General features: G+C 38.2%; 1 protein-coding gene across 1 annotated transcript in view; it reads left to right on the forward strand.

The window, feature by feature from the left end:
- Window positions 1-24,365, forward strand: part of FOXK2 (forkhead box K2) — a 44,759-nt gene extending 20,394 nt beyond the window's left edge. The window contains exons 2-9 of the mRNA XM_051635289.1: window positions 10,712-10,906; window positions 13,527-13,674; window positions 14,126-14,272; window positions 17,128-17,321; window positions 18,147-18,322; window positions 19,325-19,621; window positions 20,231-20,440; window positions 23,394-24,365. Coding sequence (XP_051491249.1) covers window positions 10,712-10,906; window positions 13,527-13,674; window positions 14,126-14,272; window positions 17,128-17,321; window positions 18,147-18,322; window positions 19,325-19,621; window positions 20,231-20,440; window positions 23,394-23,590 — 1,564 coding nt within the window. The 3' untranslated portion in view covers window positions 23,591-24,365. The remainder of the gene's footprint in view (window positions 1-10,711; window positions 10,907-13,526; window positions 13,675-14,125; window positions 14,273-17,127; window positions 17,322-18,146; window positions 18,323-19,324; window positions 19,622-20,230; window positions 20,441-23,393) is intronic.
- Window positions 24,366-25,238: the final 873 nt, after the last annotated feature.

Genomic DNA, 25,238 nt, shown 5'->3' on the forward strand with positions numbered 1-25,238 from the left:
TGTAAAGACAGATGACTAACACAGGTACAGGTTTATGTTTGGAGAAATTAATCCCATGCTTCATGTTTGCATGGTATACCCTTCCCTTCTCTGTACTGTTGTTCCTTTATCAGTACAGTGACAATAGTTAACTATTAATTATTAATTGTTAATAGTTAACTGTGATGAAGACTTTCATTTAGCCTGTTTTTTGATTCCTGGATAGATTTTGACTTTTCTAACTGACTTACTAAATCATGTCTGTATTTTGTTGAGTTTTATCCTTCTGCACTTTTCATGCTGCCCCTTAAAACAGCCCAAGATTTGACAGCTTGGCGTGGTCTTAGAAGAATAGCTCAGGAGGAGTGTTTCTTGAGGAATATTTTCTAACAACAATGTGTTTGTTGTAGATTAAATAGTTTCTTTGCTTTGTGGCCTTTCAGACTCTTTGGAGTCTTGATTGGTTCTTGAGTGCCCACACAAGTGATGAAGGAAGGTAAGTTTATATACTCTGTGAAGCAGTCCTTGCATTTAAAATTTCTTAAGGGTTTGCACCTTCACTGGGAAAGTTTTAAGAATTTGCAAACAGAAGAAAAAATGAAAACTGGTTTGAAAAAACATGCTGCAGAGTACAGCTGGTTAAAAAATGGATCTCAGAATATAGGATAAAATCATTATTCCCGTTGAGATACCCAGCCCAGCAGCATCACTGAGTATCAGTGAGGCAAGTATGGAATGACCTTGGATATCAAGCATCTTTATGTAGGTAATTCTGAATTAATGTCCATAGCTTTTTTGAGAGGAGTCTGAAAAAAGTCTGTTCTTTGACCAGACAGGCACATTTAAGAGGGAAATTACACACTGCTGTCTACTCAAAATTAGAGTTGGTAAGAAGTAGGTTTTTTGTCACTTTTCAATGGCCTGAGTTAGTCATGGATTTCTGTGAGAAATAAAGGACTGTTCTGCTCTTGGAAGCAAAGTTCTGTCTTGAAAAGCCTATCTAAAATAAACTTTGCTTCCTTGATTCAGTGATCTTTTTTTCTGTGCAGCTTTGCCTCTGTAGGTAGCTGTTCTTTTGGTAATGATCCTGGAGATTTGGCATTTTTTTGCAATAGAATGCAGGTTTCTGATGAGGTAATAAGTGAAGGCTTTTGTTACTAAAGTGATGTGTGAGTCATAAGTGCTTTTTATGATTAGGCTTTCGTCAAAACATGTCATGACAGTACTTGTTCACTGTACTTCCCCCTACTGTTTCAATTATAAGGAATAGTAAAATGCCAAGTGCAGTATGTTTGGCTGAAGCGGTTTGGTTTGGTTTGCCAATAGCTTTTCATTCAACACTGAATAATAATACAATAACATCAATGTTTCCATACGAACTTTTGCATCCCCACGGGCACCTCACATCTGAGGCTGAAATACTTGGTAATGCTTTAACTAGTGAACTTTGTAATAAAGGATACAGTGGTTTTGGTTTGTCTCGTTTAGCTCAGCTATGATTGTAAATCATAGTGCTTTATGAAAAGCTTTTGAATTGTATTTACTGTTGTGGTGCTTGCATATTTGATCATAGGAAACCATTGTTAAATGCAGTTATCTGGAAGGAAGAAGACATGATTGATATTTACTTCCCTGCTGCAAGCATTTAATTTCTGTTTTTTAAACAGGAAACTATTGTATTATAAAGTTATGTATGCTCTGTTGGGAATCAAACTAGCTATTTGAAATTTGGCAAAGATAGAGGCACACAATCTTTTGGACACTTCTTAGTTTGTTTTTATAATTTAAATCGAAATCTAGGGATAGAGACCACACAACCTGACTCTACGGCTTTTGTGTACAGAGATGCTAAATACCCGAAAATGCAGTGTTTCCATAGGCGGAGTTTCTTTTGTATTCACAGGCTGGGGAGCCTCAAATTCCAGAGGCATTACATGAGCAGTTTTAATGAATTAGTGTCTGGTTTTCCTGCAGCAGATGTGACAAGCAGCTTTATAAGCTGCTTCCCATCGATCGCTGTTTTCCAGCTCTTTTGTGTCTTTCTTTTGCTTAGAGAAAAGCAACGAAGAGCTTGGTTTCTACAGTAACTACTGCCTACATTCTTGCCTGCAGGCCAATTTCTTTCTCAGTTCCTGCAGCCTGTGCAGGGCTACTGTATTGAATTTCTTTAGGTTTTGTGGTTGTGGCTTGGTTTGTTTTTTTTCTATACTGGTTAAAATATTTTACCCTTTAAGAAAAGAGGACAGTGCAGTGGGAAGTTGTGATTTTTTTGAGATACATGTTTCAAATTAATCATAGCATATTTCCATGACTGTAGGATAACCTGAATGCGTTTGCTCCTGATCAATACCAGTGTTTATGTGGTTGGGATATAAAGAATGTCCAACTGCTAAAACAAAAACCTTTGAAAACTTGTAATAGTACTTTCGTTAATACTTGTTTCTGTAGCATAACAATGCAGGGGAGGGGTGAGATCAGCTGTAAGTTGTTAATAGAATCATTTACATTTGCAGCAAAATTTGCTGTAGTTGAACAACTCGAGGATGCGTCTTTTTCAGTCTCGACTATTAAATGCCTTTAGAGAAACTGTTGTGAACACAGGACTAAAAATGCATTGTTTCTTACCAAGGTAGCTCTCTAAGTGGGAAAGAAGAATTGTGCACCATTTCAAACAAGAACATGTGATTATTACTCAGCTTGTATTTGCTGCTGGTGGCTCAGGAATGTTCTTGTTGTTGTTATCAATATTCTGTTGTCATAGGATCGTTTTTTGATACAGACAGGCTTGTTCCAGATCCCTCTGCAAGCAGGTTAGCACCATTCCTGTAATGAATACCAACAACTTTACATACTTCTTATGCACTTGCTAAGTCATGAGTGGGGAAGTATGTAACCTAGATTTTCTATGGGTGAGCCATTAATTTACAACTGGTTCATATTTCCAGCCTTTGCTTAGAATTTAGTAAAAGTGTTTTGTTGGTCAGCATGAATTAAGGCAAGGCAACAGAAATATTTCATCACTTCTGCAGATCTTTGCTTTTGAATCTTAAGACATCTGAGTGGATAGATAGATAGATAGATAGATAGATAGATAGATAGATAGATAGATAGATAGATAGATAGATAGGTAGGTAGGTAGGTAGGTAGGTAGGTAGGTAGGTAGGTGGGTGATCATTTTTCTTTAGAGTGTTTTTTGGTACTGCTTTGTGTCACTGAGTAGACAGTGACATAATACTTGTGAAAAGTGTTCTCACTGCCCAGAATAAAAAAGCATATTTGCTGGTATAAAAAAGTGTTTTGTTCCTTACTGTATTAGAGGTCGAGCTTGCTATAGAGCCCTCACGTTTCTGTTGGTGGAGGACATGCTTTGCAACTATTGATCTTTGGTCAACAGAAATCAATTGCAGAGGATACAGAGAATTAAAGGAAACACACATGAGGTCATGATTCACTCCCCAGAGGAAAAAGCTGCCACCTTTTAAAGGGCAGTTACTTTTTGGATGACCTCTAGAAGTGTCCTGACTAGTAATGGCCAAACATAATTGAATGTAAATTTATGGTAAATTAGCTGAATCAGGACTTAGTTTAAAACTGGAGGCAGGAAGGAGGAATCCATTCTAGTGTATGTGTACATGTACTTTGTAGGAAGTGATGATGTGTTCCTGCTGGGGTAGTTTCCCTCATTGCTGCACAGGGTGTGGTCAACTACGAGCAGAAGAGCATTAAAAACTTCCTTTTAAAAAAGCTAGTAGAGGACTTGGGTCTTATGTTTCTTTCATATGGATTTTAGAAGTACGTTTTAATTCTCCCCCCCCCCCAAAGTCGGCAGAGAAAAATGGATACTACTTTCTTTTATTACCAACAATGCAGAAGGTTTTACAAATGGAATGTTAAAGCTAAAATTTCTGATAGGAGCAGAAGGTTGTACCTCATGTAGATGAACTGGAAGCTGTACAATAGAGAAAGGTGTCTCTGTTTTGGACAATGAGAAAATAATTATAATCTTACTGGTATTATAATATATCAGATCACCATTTTTCAGTGTGTCCATTATAATATTTCCTGTACTCTTACCAATTTTTGTACTATGGGTCAGTTTTACAGCAGCAATTTTTTACATAATCCTAGAAAAAACTTGGTAAAACAAATCTCTTATAAAGTTATTTGGAAGGAAATGCTTACTATAAAAATGTGTGTAAAGATTTTTCTTAAAAAACTATAGTTTATTAGTAATAATTTAGTACTGGGAGTTTGCAAATGGCGAAGTGCATGGATTGATATATCTGTCTTCATTATTGCTTTGGAAACCCATATTTTTAACTATTTGGTATTTTAAGATTATTTCAGAATTTTGATTCTGTTTCGAAGCAGCTTGGTTCAGTTTGTCTCTTTAGTAAGTTTTGGGCTTGTGGATTCTGTTTAGGTCTAAAGATGATGATTCTATTCTGGAAATGGACTGCAGTATTGAATTAGAGTTCAATTAAACACAGCCCAAAGTCTTAAAAATAAATTCTGGATGTGAATAATTTAGTATGCCTGCTCGTAGTGTTGAACGGTCAGAAACCTTTTGGTATAAAATTCAGAAGAGGAAGTCAGAAAATGTAATTATATTTCTTTTATAAAAGAGTAGGCTGAGTGAAGAGTCACTTTCTCCTTGGGAATTGCTACTTTCCTCCAAATTAACAGAAGCTGCATCTTTCAGGTATCTGCAATGCATGGAGCTGAGTCTCTTCTTGCAGGTTGCTCAGTGTTTTGTGTGTGTCAGTTTGATCTTTGAGAGGAGCCAACTTTATTTAGAAATGCATTTTTATTCTCAGGACATGAGGGCACAATACATAGACTTTTAAAAGGCTGAAATTACATGTAATCGTACTTCAACTTTTGGAGCTTTTTTTACCTCCATGGCATTTCTAGTTGTTTTCATAAAAACTCATCTTTTAAGCCTTGCTTAATTAAAAAATTGTTAAAATCAGTAGCTATATCTGGTTTAATTTATTATTAATTTCCTAATAACCCATTGTGATGAAGTGAATAATAAATGCAGCAGCAAATGGAGAAGAAATAAAATTGTGGTCCTTGTTCTTTCATACTGAAATGGAGTCACACAAACTGTAATTTTCACGTGCTGTGTTGCCAGAATGCTGCCCAGTTCTGACGTGCTGCTCTTGGATTTCCTTTACAGATGTTATGTAGAGCAAGGCAGAATTGGTATCCTTGTGAGCTTTCTAACCTTGTAGAATTGGGGTCAGGGCTGTTATTTGTCAGTGACCTGGGATATGGGACAGAGTACCCCCGGAGCAGGGCGCAGATAATGCCCAGTTGGGGGTAGGAAATGGTTGATATGCTAGAGGGCAGGGCTGTCGTCTAGACTGACACTGACAGGCTGGAGGCACGACAGACAGGAGCCTTGTGAAGTTCAGCAAAGACAGATGTAAAATCCGGCGTCCGGGGTGGGTTAAGGGAAGGACTGCCTGGGGAGCAGCTCAGCGGAGGAAGGGTGGGGGCACTGGGGAGGGGAGATTGTAGGTGTGAGCTGTGAGGCCTGGTGAGATTGGAGGCTGTGGCCTCGTGCTGGGCAGGAACCAGCTGTGGGTTTGGGCTCTGGGTCCAGGCACTGATGACAAGCTGGAGAAGTGAGGGAAGGACTGCTGAGATGCTTAGGGAACTGGCACACATGGCATATCAGGAGAGGCTAAAGGACCACTGTTTTTTTAAATTTTGTTCCCCTGGAAAAGCCCAAAGGTGGATCTAATGGCAGTCTTCCCCTGCCTAAAGGCTAGTTCTAGAAAGATGGAGCCAGGCTGTGCTGAGAGGCTCAGTTTGAGGATGAGCAACTGCAGCAAGTTGTAACTAAGGAATTGTACCTGGACAAATGAGAAAAACCCTTCACTGTTCAGTGGTGAATTGCAGGAATTAATTGCCCACCTCTGTCCTTGTAAGGCCCCTAAATTTGATTAGACAAGGCCTTGAGCAACTTGGTCTAACTTGCAAGTTAGCCCTGCTTTGAGCAGAAGATTGGGCCAGAGACCTTTGGAGATCTCTTCCAGACTTGATTTCTCTGTGGTTCTATCTGAACAATGTAAAAACCAGCAATTTTTGCTTGGCTTTTTAAATACTATTGAATCAAAAGTGAACCTAGAAATGTGTAGCATCTTACTACAGTGGCTTAAGCTTCAAAGTGTGCATCTCTTCTCCTAGAAGTATAAATAAAATAGTTGTCTGTGAGGAGAATTTTTAGTGAAGTGATGGGGAAAGACCAACTGGAGGTGTGTGATAAGTAGGTAGGTAAGAGGTAGAAAAGGGGTTTGTTTCAAATCTCCCTTCCATGGAAGGGAGGCCATATCTACAGGTATGGTGATTTCCATGGGTTTTTGTTCCTGCACTGATGAAAATAAGGGAGGAGAAGGAAGTACAAGCCATGGTGTTTTCTTGTAGGCAGAATTACAAGTGTATAATTAGCTTTTCCCTGTAGTACAGACAGAACTGCTATGGGGAAGTGAGAAAATATTAGCAATACAGATGTGACAAAACTACACTTTGCACATTTTCCCACAAGATACTTCTTTAGCATCCTACAAAGTTGCTAAAGTCTTAGAGGCAGTGCCTGGATCAGCACATTTCCGTTTTGCTGGATGCTATAGAGGTAGTAGGAATTTGCTAGGGAATAGTTTGAAATTATTTTGATGCTTCTTGTCTGTTTTCTACTAGTCAAACTAGAATGAACTTTTCAAACAGAATACTTAGATTCACGATTGGCAGTTTGGTTGTGACACCTCTGCTGCAGTTTCCTAGATTGAACACTGTCCTGCTTTGTGATGCTCTGTAGAAAGCAAGGGGCAAGTACTTGTCATCAATACATGTACAAAATTATTCAAGTGTGGATGCTGTGAATACTTGTTTGAAATACATAAAATACAATGCTGGCATGTCAGCTAAATAGTGCTAGTGGTTTTCATCACTTAGATACCTAGGACACTTTTAATTGTATAACTGTTTAAACATGGGTATTCTGTAAACATTTGGTTTTGGGAATCAGTTGGATCACTCTTGGTGGCTCTGTTTGATTTCTTACTCCAAATGACATCATCCTATAAAGGAAGAACAGAAGTTAGTTGAATAGATAAGCTGTAGAGTGACAGCTTGCAAAAGCGCTCTTTTTTGCTTCCCCTTTTTTATTTTAAAGTGGGTTGTAGAGATGAGTTTCTTCTGTAGCAACTGTCCTGTGGTAGCACATCATGAAACTATTGTAAACAGTTTGAACAGTGAGTAAAAAGCAAATTCAATTTGCTGTACACTGACTGTTTGATTAGGTCTCTCCTTCTGGGTGTACTTTTGCTCATTGTATAACTAAAGAATGTGCCAAAACCAACTTGATTCTGATCAATTAGGACATGTTCCTTACTTGAATTGAATTAATAAATTCATGTTAATGCAATTTATTCATAAAATCTGTTGTTTAATATACACTCTTTATTCTGCTTTTTTTGGCTGAATTCCAGTGATTAAAAAATATGCTTCTATTAAAAAAACCTTCTGTTTACAAATATGAATCAATTGGCAGCTGTGGTCTTTTGATAATAGTCAGGTGTTTGTATGGGCTAACCAGATAGTGATTTGTAAGTATATCCTTTCAAGCTCAGTGTGTGAATTGTTGTAAACTGCAACAGTAACGCTTCTTAGGTCTTACTGACTCTTAAGTTCCAAGTTTGTTTGGCACCTTTATAACCTATACAGTACCTTTCATTAGACAAAGCTCCTGTTTTGGGGGTTGTTTTTTAATTTTTGTCCAAACTGAGCAACATTTGAGAGCACCATGTCTCTACTGTACTTTGAAATCTGTACTTTCCTCTTATCTGAGTAAGCTGCCCTTACCTTTTTTGCAAAAGATGCCCACAGGGCAGATAATGCCTTAAGGTAGTGGAATAGCTAAGAAGGGAGATGTTTTAATGTGCATAATTACATGGAATATTGGGGGAATTGTCAAGTATACATTTTATGTGTTCCTGTATTTCTGGTACTTGTGACCATCTACCTCCTCCCTGTCCTTAGCAGAACCCTGGTTGCTCATCTTGATTTACTGAGGTTTTTTACTGGGAAATAAGAAATATAAGCAGTGAATGAGTATCTACAGCTATATCCAGTCGTTCCTGCCTTTGTCTCAAGTTGAAATAAGTTTAGTCTGAAAGGCGTGAAGTTAAATGGTATGGTACAGGTATGGAATAGCCACATAAAATGTATAGAACAGGTAACTAAAATTTAAACTTGTCTTTAAGTCAAACAGATACTGTTCACTTTGTCACAGGGATTTTTATTTCATCTTTAGCAAAAATGATGCCTCTGGCTACCCTCTTTGCATACTCTTGAGGTGTAGTGTTGTCATTAGTCCTGATTACCTGAAATGTTTAGAAAATAATTTTTATTAGCCAAACAGCTAAGACCTCTTTGAATTGTCACTAAGCAATATACGCAAAAAACTACTTTCTACTGGAAAAGGCAAAGAAATTAGTTGTTACTGAATATATGAAAAAAAACCAAGCAAAAGCAACCCAGAAATTGGTCCATTTAACTTCCTTGCTGAAATGCATGTGCAGTTTTTTGGCATAGATTCTGTTCCTAATTTAGTACATTGAGCATGTTTCAGAAATAGGTCGTCTGTTAAATTCGGGCATGGTCCATACTGAGAAGTAAGACTGAGAGAAAGGGAAGGTCATTGTTGGTTCTTTCTCTTTTTTCCTGATCCATGGGTGTGTATTGTAGGAAAAAAGAACCACTGTGGTGCATGGGGCAAGAAATGTAGTGAAAATCAAATGCTGTCTTTGTTCTAGAAATATCCTTGGAATAATTTTAAGAAATAAAAGGCAAAATACATGAGAGTTAGTGTTTTTAAGGCTACTCCACAGCTGAGTGTGCCTTCCAATTCTTATATCACTTTTATGTTTAATATATTCTTCCATAGAAATTGTTCCAGCATTAACTATGTGGTTTTGTTTCCCCCCGCCTCACTGGGCAGAAAAATTGTAGTTAGCAGCTAAGTATAATCAGTCAGTCTCATGTTGTTTCCTGCAAGGTTGTGTCTGACATCAGAAAATTTAGTTGGTGACCTTTGGGGGACCATAGCAGATAGAGGACCAGTTCAGCAAAAATGTGTGCAGTTTGGAAACTGGCCCGAACCTCTGCAGTAACTTAGTAGCAATTGTTGTCCGGCCTCTGCAGTGCAAGTTGCAGGAGAGTGATGCACCCAGAATGATAGGATTGAAGACATGGAGAGTTGTACCATGTAGGTTTCAGTGCTTGACACCAAAGATCATAATGGACTTTACTGCTGGAGCTCTGGTGACCAGTCTGTTGAATGTTACAGTTCATGTTAACTGTGTTCTGTTAAATGAGCTCTGCTGGGGTCCGGGAGGCTCTGACAGGCTACAGAACTCGAAAGTCTACAAGTTGGAAACTGAAGCTGTGGCTGCCCCATCCCTGGAAGTGTTCCAGGCCAGGTTGGATGGGGCTTGGAGCAACCTGGGCTGGTGGGAGGTGTCCCTGCCAATGGCAGGGGATTGGAACAAGATGATCTTTAAGGTCTCTTCCAACCCATACTGTTCTATGGTTCTGTTATCACTTTTTTTTATCATCTGTGTCTTGCTTCATAGCTACATTTCTTAGGCCTGTCCCAGCATGCTGTTGCTTCCTTTCTGTATAAAACTCGACCTACCTAGAATCACTTAAAAAACCCCTCACATTTTCTGTGGTTTGTTTCTGGGTGTAGTGTCATTGGAAAGTCTTTTTCATCATGTGAAAGAGGTGTGTAAATATAATTGTGGGTTTGGAGTGCAGTCTAACAGCTTAAGAAAAAAGAAATAGTAAAGTTATTTGAGTGGTATTTTTATAGATGCTGTTGTTGAGAGAAAATTAAGTTTCTTGTTTACTCAATCTGTTTATTTACTGAGAAGTTATAATCAGCCTGCTCTGTTTAATTAACTTCTAAGTGCTATATACAGAGATGAAGAAAAGAAAATAGTCCAAGGTGCATTAATTGTATTTTATTTTTTAATGTTTAAAACAATTACACATTGTTAGTTTACCGTCAGTCTCTCAATTTGGACATGCAGTCTTTGGTAATATTTGAAAATGGGCAATTTATTGAAATAATCTCTTAAATTCAGCTCTGGAAAAAAAGATACTTGAATGTAATACTACAACAGAAATGTACTCTGTAAATTATCAGGATTTGCATGTGTTTAATTTGTTAAGTATTTTAAGATAAAATAAACAACCTTTTAGTTAGACCAGTCTGTGAAACTTGGTAGACCTCAAATTGGCCAAAATTTGTGCTCCTGATTGATTTTGTTATCATGGACCTCTGTGTTCATTTGCCAAAGCCATTATCTGGTATCATAAATTAGTAGCCTTTAGTCTTCAAAGTGGTCCTTTATGGATAGCTGCAAGATCAGGATGAACCTCAAGAAATCTGGAGAGACAAGCTGCCCTTGTCACAAAGAATTATGTTTGCTTTTATTTCTTTGCAAATATTAAAGTTGCTTACTTGAGGATTTTTTTCTGGTCAAATCTTTCTGTATGATCTGCAAAATTAAGGTGTTCACGGGGAATTACATAAGATACTGTACCTTTTTATTTTAAAATAAGTTTAGGCGATACATGTAAGTTAAATGCAGAAAATGTTGAGTTCTTTAAACAAGTGGCTTATGTTTGCCTTTTTTTTTTTTTTTTTACTTTTCAGGTGTACTTTCAGGTTTCCCAGCACAAACATCAAGATAACATTCACAGCTCTGTCCAATGAAAAGAGAGAAAAACAAGAGGCCCCGGAGTCCCCAGTGAAGCCTGTGCAACCCCAGATCTCTCCCTTAACAATAAACATTCCAGACAACATGGCTCACCTGATCAGCCCTCTCCCTTCTCCCACAGGAACTATCAGGTATTTAAACCCTGCAGAGTGGATGTGGGACAATGTATGGTTACAGGCTTGAGACAGCTTTCTAATTCATTTTAAGTATTTTGCTTTTATGTTAAAAGTTTAGATGAAGCTCAGCATTACCTACCTTGGAGAAAACCACCATTCTGATAATACTAAGCTAGTTACATGAACAGCATTTAATGTTCAAATTTAACATGTTAAATGTGAAACAGTTTGCTCAGGAGCCTGGCATTCTTAGAGCAGCAAAGAGCCTCTCTTTTCCTTGCATTTCAGGTGGTTTAGATTTCTTTTTACTCTTGCATGCTTATGGCAGCATTTTAAGTGAGAAAAGTCTAAATTACAGCATTTTTAAACATTCTGATTGTCACTGTCCCTCTGAAGTTTATAATCAGTAAAAATGTTTTTAGGTTTTTATTACTATGGAAAACAGACTGATCTCTTACTCAAGGGGATTTGTTATTGATTAGCCATTGCTGGAAGCAAACAGATATTTTACTTTAAAAATTGGCATAGGGAAGTCTTCTGCAGAGGAGGTCAATCTGGGTTTTTTACTTGCTCTGCTGCCTAATTTAGTACTTGTAACCATTGTCCAACTTGTTATTTGGGACCAAACTGAATTAAACATAAGTGAGCTGTCCTCACAAACTGGTAAAATTAGTTTAGATACAATTTTTACAATTCCTAGAAAGTTCAGGAGCAAAAATGTTGTTTAAAGGCACTGAAAGTTGTGTTTGAAAGTCACCTACATGTTTTTGAAAGATTTTTCCTCCCCTCTTCCTCCCTGTATCTTCACTTGGGCAAAGGATTGTTAAAAATGTAGATCTTAGTAATGGAATTTGAATGTAAGGATAATTGACTTCTTTCATGCTTGCCAAGATCTTGGAGATCAATATTGTGCTGTTTAATGAGATCTGTATAGATGGTGGAAGTAGAGAGAAAAGAGATCGAGACTTCACTGAATAAAACAGGTTTGGTTTCTTATTAAAATTCAGGGAAACCATATCCAGCCCGAGAAATGACAGAATAGCTCGTAAATATTTCAGATAATACCACATACATCACGACAGTTGTTGCCTCACTATGAGTTTTGTAATTCTCTTCAGGGCTTTCAGGCACCTGTTGAGTAGTTCATGACAAAAAAAAAAAAAAAAAGAAGAAAAAAATAGATTACAGTTTTGAGTCTATTTTGAGAGCAAAGCTTGACAGTTTCTCTTCAAATCTTCCTGTTTTATAGAAGACTTGTAAATTTGCTTTGATTATACCATATGTGTCGCTTTGTCAATGTATGCTAAAGTGAGCACAGTGGAGAGATGTTGTCAGTTGGTATGTGAAAACATACAACAGCAGTGACCTATATTTAAAAAAATAAATTAGTTACACGTTTTGGCTCCACTCAAGGTTTCTTCCATGCAACACTTAAAAAAATCCAGGCTCCAATCAAGGTTTCTTCCATGCAACACTTAAAAAATCCAGTCTCTCTTGTATAGAGTATCATTAGTAGCAAATTTTTGGTGCATTTCTTGTGATGTGAAACTTGAACAATACTTTTTAAATTATACATATAGTCCAGTCTATTGTGCCTGCCTTGTTACTGTATATAAAAAGGGAGGTAGCAAAAAGCTTGAGAAGCCAGGCAGACAAACAAAGCTGGACAGATGTAAACTTGTTAAAGTTTTATTGTATAAATCTGAGTAACATTCTCTAGCTGTGTTTGGTACTTGATGTTTTGAACCATAGATTCAAGTTCAGTTAAAGACTGGAGATGAAGCTGGTTCTGGGGCACAGCAGACTTTGTCATTCTACTTTTTAGTTAGATTTTATGAAATTTCTGGGGCCTGTGCTGAAATCAGTTACAGTATGAATTGCTGAGAAATATGCGTCCTTGTAGAGCACTGCCAGATTTTTCTGAGGGGAAGAGGACAGACATCACACCCTGACTGTCTCTTTCCTGTTGGCTAAATGGAAATGGTAGAAGAAAACCAACTTAGTGCAGCTATGGCTTAATACTGCATTAAATCAGATGAGTCAGTGCTGATCCATCCCATTTATAGATAAGTTTGTGGGTTTTATACATATATGTATGTACATGCACATACCTGTAAACACTTAAAATAGTGTTGGCTTAGATTTAAATGAGAATCAAACCTTTTTTTCCCTCACTGCTCACTATACTTTCTCAAATGTGCAAAAATACTGCTCAGGAGAGATGATCTTTTTTGAGCAGACTGAACACAAGCATATGGCAGAAATTTCATGCAAGACATGTTTCTTGTTTCAAATGAGCGTCTTAAAATTTGTGGTTGCTTACGTAGTGGAAGTGGACTTTTCTGTTGGCAAATCTTGCACAAATACTCCTTACAACCTAATAAATCAGCTAATCCTTTTTCCTTTGAGGAGGAAAGCTTGAGCTTCATTTGACAGGTTTCTTCCTGCAGTGATTTTAATTCCCATGGATGAGTTAGAAAGGCTTGGGAGATGGGGTTTGCAATGGAAATAGTTACACACCCTTAACTGTAGTTTAGAAGCTCTGGCTTTTCTGTAATAAGAGCTTTTTGATTAGACATAATGTGGTGATATACTGTATAACAAAATAGTAGGATCTTCTTTTTATGCTCTACAGTGCTGCAAATTCCTGCCCATCTAGCCCCCGTGGTGCAGGCTCTTCAGGGTACAAAATGAGTCGTGTAATACCATCTGACCTACATTTAATGGCTGACAATTCCCAGTCAGAAAATGACAAGGAAGCATCGGGTGGAGATAGCCCAAAGGTAAAGACTGTTTGAAATCAATCCCACAAATTACATCTGAAGTGAATGTAAGACTTCTGAAAGTTTGTTTCCTAAGGTATATGCACTAAAGCGTAATTTAACATTGCAGACTTTAAAAACATTTTGGAGGTTTTTTTACTTAGACATGAGATTTGTTTGTCTGTTTACCTCTCTTCTCTTTGGGGGAGGGTCTGTATGTATTTTCAGTTCTCTATCTGCTTAAGGCCTATTGAACGTTCTTTACTGTTGTATGTTTCTCCACATTTTTAATATTATCTTAACATTTGCTATTCAGAAGAGCAAAATTGTCTTAGTTTCTTTTCTGCCTCAAGATTTTGGCTGCCAAAAAATGCTTTTAATCAGTCTAATTGTGTTTTGTAACTTTTGCTTGAGGAAGTGGTGTGTATATCTTTTAAGGTTACTGATGCAGACTCTTCTCTTTCTTCTGCAGGATGACTCTAAGCCACCTTACTCCTATGCACAGTTAATAGTACAAGCAATTACAATGGCACCTGATAAGCAGCTTACACTAAATGGAATTTATACGCACATAACTAAAAATTATCCATACTACAGGACAGCAGACAAGGGCTGGCAGGTAAATTTGATTTCTGGAATGTTTTTATTTTTAGTTTGAGTAATACTAGCAGCTCTAAATGCTCATAAGTAGTAAATTGGTGAGCCTAATAGTCCTTCATAAATAGACCTTGTCAAAGAGTGTGTTGTCTTTTTCCTAATCCTGAATTCTCCAACAAAGTAGGCAGTTTACATTATTCTGTATTTGAAATGTTGCTTTATTCATGGAATGGTATTCTCTAAACCTCTAGGGGGGATATATAGAAGCTTTTGGGAAGAAAAGTACAGTTGGCATTGTACAATTGCATACACTATCTAGGAATGTAGTTGTGTTCTGTAACGTCCTTGTGTAAACATCTCTATTGTTATTTTGAGATAAAATGAAGATATTAAATATTACAAGTTCAGTTATTTGAAAACTGTGATCTTGACCATGCAATACAGTGAAGGAACAAGTGTGTGTTATCTTGCACTGTTATGTGCCCTTTTTTATTTAACCAGCATAGTCTATTTGTGAATTTAATAGTTTCTGTATTGAGTTAGATCAAGTCCTTCAATTCTGTAGCATTAATTTCTGCTTTCTTTTCATTTTTAAAGACACCAGCCTCAGCATTTGCCAGGATGACTAACTGAGTATGAATCAGTCTGGCATAGTCTTTCCAGATACACATAAAGGCTCAGTGCCTTTGCTGCTGTTTTTAGTTCCAAGCCAAGGACAGAAGAGCACAGTTAGCAGGACTGGCCAGTTTGCCCCTAGAACATTCAGACTGCTCTGTCCATCACGGAGTATCAGTTTCACTGTGTTGCTGCTTAGTTCAGAGGCATGCTCTGAAGTTATTTTCAGGGAAGTAAAATTTGGAGAGCCTGGGGGAGGGGAAAAGTGAGGAAGTGTTAATACCCTACTTGCTGTACAAGTAGAAGGCTAGAGAATACACACCTTCTCAGTAGAGGAATAGATTGTTAAATATTAATCACATGCTGATTTATCATTGGGCCTATATAAAAGTTGAATCACTCTTAGAGGAATTCCAAGATTAGTGGGGAGTTATAACCATTCCTAGCTTTGTGCTAATGACTTGGCTAGAAAAGGACTAAGCTGTTGTTGTGGCTAGGAAGTCTCATTTGTTTCCCTTTCACACACAAACAATGCAGAATCCTGGCTGCAGTTGTACTAACAGATCTGTTTTAGCAACAAGATGCTGTTTATAAAACGTTGGAGTGCTTTTTGCTTCCTATTCTGAACTACCTTGAACATCTGTGTATACAGTGCTTCTTGATGGAAGCATCATGGCACCATACATGCACATATATTGTCATGCATGGCTAAAGAACTCGATCTTGGAACAGTGTAGGGATTTAGATGTATAATAATGCACAAAACCAAGGTGACAGACACAGCAGACATAGTATGTTCTAGGATAATTAATTAGCACCTATTCATAAAAACTATTGGAAAAGCTGGAAATGAGGTGCTGTTCAGTCACTAGTCGTATAAAACAGTACTTTTACACTAACAGGTGTACCTGGTGTGAACAGCTCTGCCTGTTTTTATCCATCAGGTGTTGGATTACAGGTAGGGTGACTTACACCATAGATGTTTTAAATAATATTTGAGGCTATATATGTGCATATTACTCAAAACATAGAGTACATACCAAATCCCATGCCTTAATAAGTAGTATTGAGGTATTTTATCCTTTATTATATAAAGGTCTCATTTTGTTGAGGATTTGAAGACTCCTTTTTTTGAACTCATTTTAGCAGGTACTTTTGGATCTACTCTTTTATTCTAGCATATGGAGAAATAAATACAGTTTGTAAACATGGTCTTGGCATATTTCTAGTTCTGTTCAAATTTTTGGCAGGGAAAACCATTTCTGGTTTCATCAGTTAGCATTTAAGAAATAATACATGGTTATCATTGCTTTCAGTTTTCCAAGCTTGCCATCAGAGTCATGAACTCAGACACTTGAGCATGATTTGCACTTGATTTTGCAAATTTTTGAAGAGGTTTTGTTAGTGTCAAGCTTTTTCTCTGGTTTTCCACTGTTCCTCCACAAGAATCTCAGTATATTTTCATCTGCTTTAGTGATGATATTTGGGTTTATTTACCTTAAAAAAAAAAATAGTACATGTGCAAAGCCAAACATAGGTACAGCCACTTCAGGGTGTTAGCAGTCTCTGATCAAAGTGTGTGTTACAGCAAAGTGAGGATAAAGTGATGTGCAAACCAGAGTGCAGTAATGATGGTCTCACTGAGGAGCTGTTTTAGGACCTACTGTCATTTGTTGCTTTTCTAGATACACTAAATCCTTGGCTCCTTTATTGAGACAGGCTGGACTGTGGGTGAACTCCCAACAATCTGGCTGGAACTTGTGAAATTTAACCTTTTCTTTCTGTATTGTGCAAGAGTAACAAGATTATCATACAAGATCAGAACCAGTATATTCTGTATTTTACTGGCCCTCCTACAACTGACTGCATTTTCTTTGACACCTGGGGAAGGGTGGTGTGTGAAGACTGACAATTTTTTGTTTGGTGTTTTTTTTTTTTCTTTTTTACACTGCATTATTCTCAAGTATTTGTAGTGTTGCAACAGTTTGTTGCAATCGCCGTGTTTCTCATTAGAGAGTTAAATGGAATTCCTGTTATTGCCTCATTAGCATACTTGTTTTTTAATTGTTGGGAAAGATTTGAAAAATGCACGAGTCCTTTCAGGTTTCTGGCACTGCCTTTGTAGTAGTGCTCTTGAGTTCTGTTGAATTAAGGAATTAAAGAGCTGAACCCCGAGTCTCCTATAGTACGAACTGCTGCAGTAGGCCACATTCTGACTTGGAAAAGTTATATGAATTCTACATATTTTTTTATGTTCCATAGAATTCAATACGCCACAATCTCTCTCTGAATCGTTATTTCATCAAAGTACCACGTTCCCAGGAAGAACCAGGCAAAGGCTCATTCTGGAGGATAGACCCTGCCTCTGAAAGCAAATTAATAGAGCAGGCTTTTAGGAAAAGGCGGCCTAGGGGAGTACCTTGCTTTAGAACCCCTCTGGGACCACTCTCTTCTAGGTAAGGAAAAACAGATGAACAAAAAGACTATGGCTGTTGTTTAATCTTCAGGCTGATACAGACTTGATAGTTTTGGATACAGTCACAAGTTAGTAATTTAATTTCATCCAGACTCAGTGTTTAAATTCTGTATCATTTACTAGGAGGCTGCCCCATACACTAGGCTTGTTTTTATTTCATGTTTTTAGTGTTAAAGAACTGATTCAGTTTGCATAACTATCAGATTGTTAATGTAAGCAAGCCTTGATGTATCTTTTGGGTTTGTTTGGGGTTTTTTTCAGAACTATCATTTTAATTTCTAACTACCATCTACTGCATTTTAAACTGTTTGCAAAGGAACTTGCCCAATACCAGCTACCATTTTACTGAATTTAGAGATGACAATTATGTATTTAGTTCTATAATATTCAAGCAGAATTAATGATGGGGAAATAGGTGGGTTTAAATTATTCCCTCTGTAAAGTTACGGCCTTTCTGCTGGTGCAGATCTTTTATTACTTGCCCTGTAGACTGAGATTTGCTCATCATTCTTCTCCACCAGAAGAAACGTTCAAGTTTCACAGATTGTTTACAGAGTCTCTCTAAGGTATCCAGCCACCACTTCTCCGTTATCTGTACCTGAAGTTTGCTTTTAAATTCTGTCCCTGTTTAACAAAAGCTTTGTAAAAGATCATCAGAAGTGCTTTGGATTGTAACTGCACTTGCCAGAAGGCAGAGGTGCCCTCCTGTGGGCAGTGCGAGTTACGGTCTCTTAGAGGAAGGTCACTGGCTTGCACAGTTCAGAAGTTAAAACACATAAGCTGCTGCTTTCATTTTTAAATACAGAAGTGCCCCAGCTTCTCCTAATCACTCTGGAGTGTTGTCTGCGCACTCCAGTGGAGTCCAGACCCCCGAGAGTCTGTCCAGGGAAGGATCTCCAGTCCCAATGGAACCTGAGCCTAGTGCTATCCAGCCAAAACTAGCGGTAATACAAGAAGCGCGATTTGCACAGAGTGCCCCAGGTGAGGAGTCCTGACAGAAGCCTTTGCGGGTTGGAGGTGGGAGAGGGCTGACATGTAAATATTACCAAAACTTCACATAGCAAAAAAAAAGGTAAATATTTAACCTCCTTAGAGTCAATCTTTGCTAAACATGTGAATGTGACAGGTAAATTCTGCTTGCCTGCATATGGAATGTTATCTGTGTGCTGGGCCAGCACCTTGATCACTTTGTTACTCAGCAGAGACCCTGCTGCTGCCCTGCATTGGACCACTGTCCTGTTACAGTTGTCATTTTCCTTTTAAAACACATTATTTCTCGTTAAGAAAAAAAAAAAAAACAACAAAAAACTTCAGGTTACATGGGTTACAGAAATAAGCAAATGTCTTGCATGCATCTGTGGTCATGTCATCCTTTCACAGGTCTGGATGAATGAATTGGAAGGTTAAAGAGAGAAGGAATAAATTTGCATGATAAGAATTTTTCTATTTAAAATTAAAAAAAAAAGCATAAAGCATGTTGGGATAAGGAGGTGTTTGTTTCATTATCTTAGCTCATATACTTTTACCATCTGTGTTCTTGGTGATACTTTGGTACTACAGAAGTGCCAGTGACCATTCCGTGGCAGAGGCAAACATAGTCCCAGGGTTTCACCAGTCTGGGAAGCTGGGAGTTTTGCCCACACAGACATGCTCCATACAACCTCTGAAGCATGTATATGATCTCATCTGTGGAAAAGAGTTTTACTAAATGGGTATTAAACATACCTTTGGTAATACAGCTTCATCTGGGGGATCTGGGGAGGGCTTTTGCCCACATGGTGTATGGGTCTCACTGAGCTAACACAGCACTTGCTTTAACTGTGTGTCATAATCTTCATTGTCTGGTGTTATCTTTTGGATCATTCAGGCATTAGTGAAGGAGGTCATTAATCCTCTGAGCCTTTAGTGTTAGGTTTAATAGAATGACTGGCTCAAAAAAAATAATTAAGATCAGCAGCCTCATTTTTGTCTCTTTCTTGGTAGGATCACCTCTATCTAGCCAACCAGTTTTAATTACTGTACAACGGCAGCTACCACAAACTATTAAACCCGTCACCTACACTGTTGCAACTCCTGTGACCACATCGACATCCCAGCAGCCTGTAGTTCAAACAGTACATGTTGTCCACCAGATACCAGCTGTGTCAGTCACAAACGTGACTGGATTAGCACCAGCAAACACTTACACTGTAGCTGGACAGGCTGTAGTCACGCAAGCTGCGATGGTAACCCAGCCCAAGGTAGAACCTCAAGAGAATGGAGACCACAAGGAAGGAAAAGGTGAGAGCCTGTGGGGTTAGTTGTTTTGCTAGCTCTTTATACAGAAGGATTATTATTTGAAACTTACTTCCAGATGGACTCTTGAAATGTTTGACTAAAACTGAAGATTGTGCATCGTGAGGGGAGATCTCATTGCCCTCTACAAGTACCTGAAAGGAGGTTGTGGGAAGGTGGGTGCTGGCCTCTTCTCCCAAGTGAAGAATGACAGGACCAGAGGAAATAGCCTGAAGTTGTGGCAGGGGAGGCTAGATTAGATATTAACAAGAATTTCTATACTCTAAGAGTATAGGCACTGGAACAGCCTGCCCAGGGAGATGGTGGAGTCACCATGCTTGAAGGTATTCAAAAGCCATGTTGGTTTGGTACTTCAGGGCATGCTCTAATGGCCAAGGTTGGATTTTGATTTTGGTGGGTTTTCTGGGGCGTGACAGTTGGACTCAGTGATCCTAGAGGTCTTTTCCAACCATGACGATACTGTAATAATTTCTCAGATATGTTGGAACTTGTAATAAACCAGTATCCTTTTTCACTGAAGGTTGATTGAGTAAAACTAAATGGTTCTTTAACACCTTCTTGGTTTTAATGGTGTTTTATCTTTTTTTTTTCCAGTTAAAGTGGAACCTATACCTGCTATTAGTCATGCTACAATAGGAGCTGCTAGTCGTATCATTCAGACATCTCAGACCACACCCCTACAGACAGTTACTATAGTGCAACAAGCACCTCTAGGTCAACACCAGCTACCAATAAAAACTGTAACGCAGAACGGAACGCACATAGTCCCCATCACCACTGCAATACAAGGCCAGGGCAATGCTGGTATGTACTGTCTCAAGATGCTGTTTCTCTGTATGTCTTAAAACCTCCATGTGACCAGTGCTGGATTTTTGAACTCTGTTCACTTGTCTTTCTTAGTTATACTGGAAACTAAATTCTGCCCCAAAAAAAAAAGTAGATTACAGCCTTGCAAGGGGTTGTTCCCTCTTGGTTGGTAAGAACCAACATTTCTCTTTGTTGATGATTACCTGACCAACTGTTTATTCATTTTGTGGTCATTATAGGGATATACTTAGTGGTGACAATCCTTCCTCCCTCTTCATATAAACAAGTTTTAAAATAAGTGCTTGTAAAACAGTGCCATTAAAATGGTTGCTGCTCCCCAGATGATTTGTCAAGCACCAACCAACAGGAAAACAAAGCAGAACTTGCTTGTGGGTTGGCTTTTTGAACTGTTACTTTTTATTCTGTACTAAAAATGACCAAAATTCTGTATGGTTTTGAGATTCTTGTTGTCTGAATACCATCTTTCCCCTGTTGGACCCAGCAGTCTGAGTGGGTAGCAGTACTTTTTCATAATTTTCATATATTCACACTTGTTCACAGAATGTTCAGTTTTGTTTTGCAGGTGCATGCATACAGCTTGTTCTAACAGTTTCACTTTGAGATCTTGTCTGATACTGAAGGAGCCTTTTTTTGTCATAAAATGTTTGCCAAAATAGTTTTAGGCTATCTTATATCAGTTTATCACCTGCATTTCTTCTCCAGAGTCTTTATAATGGAATGAATTATCTTCCTTGTTTCCATTTTACTCTTCTTCCATCACTGACATTTATAGGTCAGTGTTTTCTCTGCTTCCACTTCAATTCCAGCTTAAGTAAAGCAAAAGCAATCACTGTCAGACTTCATAGGAGCTTTTTTTTGTCAGAAGGGATGTGTGAATTGAGCCAAGAGTCACAAGAAATACACTGAAAAGTTATTTTATAAAGTAAGAAATAATTATTTTTTGTCTTTTTACTGGACTTTGAAAACTCAACTGATTTCAGCACGTTTTCGTGAGTGGGGAAGCCTCACGGGTGCTGGGTGTATTTAAGGAATGTGGCTGAATGTAGGAGTAGAATTGTGGTGCTTCTCACTGTGTGGGACTTGGGTGTGCTTGCAGTGTTGGGGATGTTCACTCTGAGGTTCCTCAGCTTAAATACCTCATGAGATGTTAACATTATGAACAGCAAGTGAGGTGTATTCCCATCCTTTTCTCTCTGTTACAGTAACTCCCAAAGCAGCCAGAAACCAGGTAATTCTCAGGCAAAGCATCTAAAGGAGGAGCTAGGCCTCCAGAAATAGGATTTGTTTGCATGTGTCTACAAACACAGACATCTGCATAGGGCTCTGTTCAACTGCACACATCTGTGTTCACACACACATTTGTAAGTGTATGTGTTTGCCTTTGGAGAAAGATGACTTGTGCAATCTGAAATCCAAGAAATCCAGAGCAACTGCTGTGCTTCTAATATTATCTGTTTGTAGTAATGAGGTACTTTCAAATCTTACTCTCAGCAGAACAGTTCAGCAGTGCTTTTTAGTAGCTGTGAGTCTGAGTGAAACCTGTGATGCCCCAAGTAAATTCAGGTCTCTTATTGCAGAATGTCATGATGTAGCTCAATGCTTTTTCTTTCAACTTGCAGTGTAGATTTCAAACATCATTGTTCTTTTGTGTATTTATACTTCCATGTATCAGGGTGGCTGCAGCCAGCAAGTCTCTTTCTACTAAGCAGACCCTGCAGTGAGTAGTGCAGTAGTAGTCTTCATGCATGTTTGAGGGGTAAACTTCTTGTTTTCATTTAAGCAACAATAAATTAGCAGTGAGGCAGTTTATTCAGCACTATCTGTGGCATCTAGTCAGAAATTGCTTTTTGCATCAGGTACATATTTTCTGAAGTATTTGTTTTACCAGAAATTACAAAGTACAAATCAGTTTGGTTACATGCAGAAGGTGATATTCCAGATATTCTCTGGGATAGTTTACTAAGAACAGATGCAACAAGTTTAATAAGTAAGAATTCCTTATGGACTTCACGTTTAAGCTCTGCTAGCAGGGAATGCTGTAATAATTCCAGCAAGTGGTAGTGCTGAAGAAAGGGAGCTTGTGTGTAAAAAAGCAGGTGGTTTGATAATGTTTAGATAATTTTTTATGAAATGCAATTAACAAGCAAATATATAATTAGTGTTTTGCATTTGAATAGTTGGTTTAATGAAGTCAGCATCAATACTGAGAAACGGACTGCTAACAAGTAGAGGGAAGGAATCTTTGGGTGTCTCAGAAGGTTTAAAGGGCTGCACCCACCCATTAATAATGACCTATACTCTCATTTCCATGGAATGAAAAAGAGTAAAATGTTGGATAGGACGTTTGAACTGTATACATTTCTGTTGATCTAATTCAGTTGTGCACTTAATCAAATGGGTCATTTCTTAACGCTGCTGCTTGTTAAAGCACTGCCTTTTCCTTGCCTTGTGGGAACATGGCTCATTCTCTATCAAAGGGGGGGATTAGTGCTTGAGTTGTGTGCTCCTCAGGGCTTCTTAAATACCTTGTGGCCCCAGCTGAGTGTGACTTGGCAGTGCTCCCCTTCCCAGCCAGGTCACGCCTTCTGCAGTGATCCATGGTCATGGCCAGAACCGGCTGCAGGGAGATTCTGAATTCACTTCCCAGTTCTGTCACAAATCACAGTAGGGATTAATCCCCCTGTCTTCAGCTCCCCTTTGAGAAAATGGAGATACTTCCCCATTCTCCCACCTTTGTCCAAATCTGCATGAAAATTCAGTCATTTGTGAAAATGACCTTCAGGTGTGCACAAAGACCTGAATTTCAGCGGGGATTGCTAATACCCCAGGTAGTACCCATACATCCTTTGGATGCAAATGCAGTTTGCTTTTGGTATCATCTGTTTTGACAAGGATTAGGCTGCTGAAGTTTTATATTCTCTTTTTCCAGCTGCTGCAAGTCCTTTGCATATGTTGGCAACCCATGCGTCCGCATCGGCGTCGCTCCCGACCAAGCGCCAGAACGGAGACCAGTCAGAACAGCAGGAACTCAAACGTATCAAAACAGAAGATGGAGAGAGCATAGTCATAGCTGTTAACGTGGACACCCCATCTGTGGCAGTGAGTGATAAAGGCAGCCAGAACTAGAAACTTAGGGGAGTTGTGTTTTTTTAAAAAAAACAAAAACAAACGTACAAACAAACTCCGTGGTGCCAAAAGGAGACACTTAAACATAACACCTAAAATGTTGGAACATGTTCTCACGCAGTGGGGAAAGGGGCCCTGTGATCAGACTTCAACTTTCAGCACTGAAAAAAAAAAACAAACCAACAAAACCAACCCAACACAGGTGGCCTTAAAACTCGGTAATTTAAAGTCAAACTGCAAAACATCTTGTTCCAGAGGCTGTGACCCCCGCTCCTCCCTGCCCCCTTACTGAACTGTGAGCACTGAGAAATACAGTGTTGGGGAGGGCTGCAGCTTTAAAAAAATCTCTATCAGATTATTTTAAGGACTGAGTATCTCAGTGTAACGGCAGCATGATAAGCGCTTAGTGTGAACTGGTTTCAAACGATTGTATATTCCTTAAAGGGAACAGAGGCAAGGAGCCATTTCCTACATCTTGGCAGCTAGCCTTTCATAATGACCTACCCGATGCAGTTGTTGGTAGATAATGCAGTATTTTGTTGTTCACATGTGGAATTTAGGAATTTTTGAGGTGTATTTTCATTTCTTTGCAAAATAATATGGGGTCTTTGACATTTCAAATCACTCCATTTCTACTCCGGAAACTTTGGAATCACACAATACTTTTCATGTGAAATTTTGTTTGGTAAAAAACTGAATGTAGGGTTTTTTTAACCAATGGAATGATTTACTTTTGTCTGTCCTGTTAAAGTTCAGATAAAGCTACTTTATTACATCTGCAAATTTTCATATTTTAGCAGTTGCCTGATAAATTTAATCAAATTTTATTACCATGTGTAGTGATCAAATGCTTCTTTGGGCTTGCATGTAACTGATTAGAAATTACAATGTAAATGAGCCGTTAACTGACGTAAAGAACTGCTATGAATTTGACCAGAGCTGCACTTACCTGTTTCTCTTTCTGCTACCTTTGCTGTTTGTTACTTTGTGTTGACTTTGACTGTCCCTGGCATATTTTTCCAGTCTAAAGTAAAACAAGAGTCTCGCTTAATATTGTGTATGTTTAAGATAACAGACTGTTCTTCATTTAGAAAGATGAAATTCTTTATCACAAGTCCTTTTAAAAAGAGAGTAAAATTATCTTGTCAGAGGTATATTCAATATTTTTAAGCTTAAGCACCCATCAGTAGGAATTAATCTGACCAGTTTCTCCATAACACTTTTGATGTCATACACTGACCTTTTGGGGTCTCCATGCAGAGTAGCTGTTGTGGTTTTCTAACAGTGGCTACTATATTATAATAATATTTTTCTTTTTTAAAGTGTGTGTTCTGCAGTTGAACATTTTAAAATGTATTGGTAATTTCTCACTTTTATTGTGGTAATAGATTCCACTTTACATTTCAAAATTAAATTGAAACGTAAGGCTGCTGTTCAGTCTTCAATTCACATGATGTCTTATTTCCTCATGCAGTAAGGTGAGTGAAAGCTAGATAGTTGGCTTAATTTGAACTTGATTTTTGTCATTTTCTGTAATAGTGATGCATTATTTATATTTCCTTTCACACTACGAAAGGAAACACTGTATTTTCATGATGGACTGAACAGTTGTGAGTGGTTTATTTAGGCAGCTTTTGGGAACTATTTA

This window comes from Apus apus, chromosome 17 (genome assembly GCF_020740795.1).
Source record: "Apus apus isolate bApuApu2 chromosome 17, bApuApu2.pri.cur, whole genome shotgun sequence".
Classification (NCBI taxonomy): Eukaryota; Metazoa; Chordata; class Aves; order Apodiformes; family Apodidae; genus Apus; species Apus apus.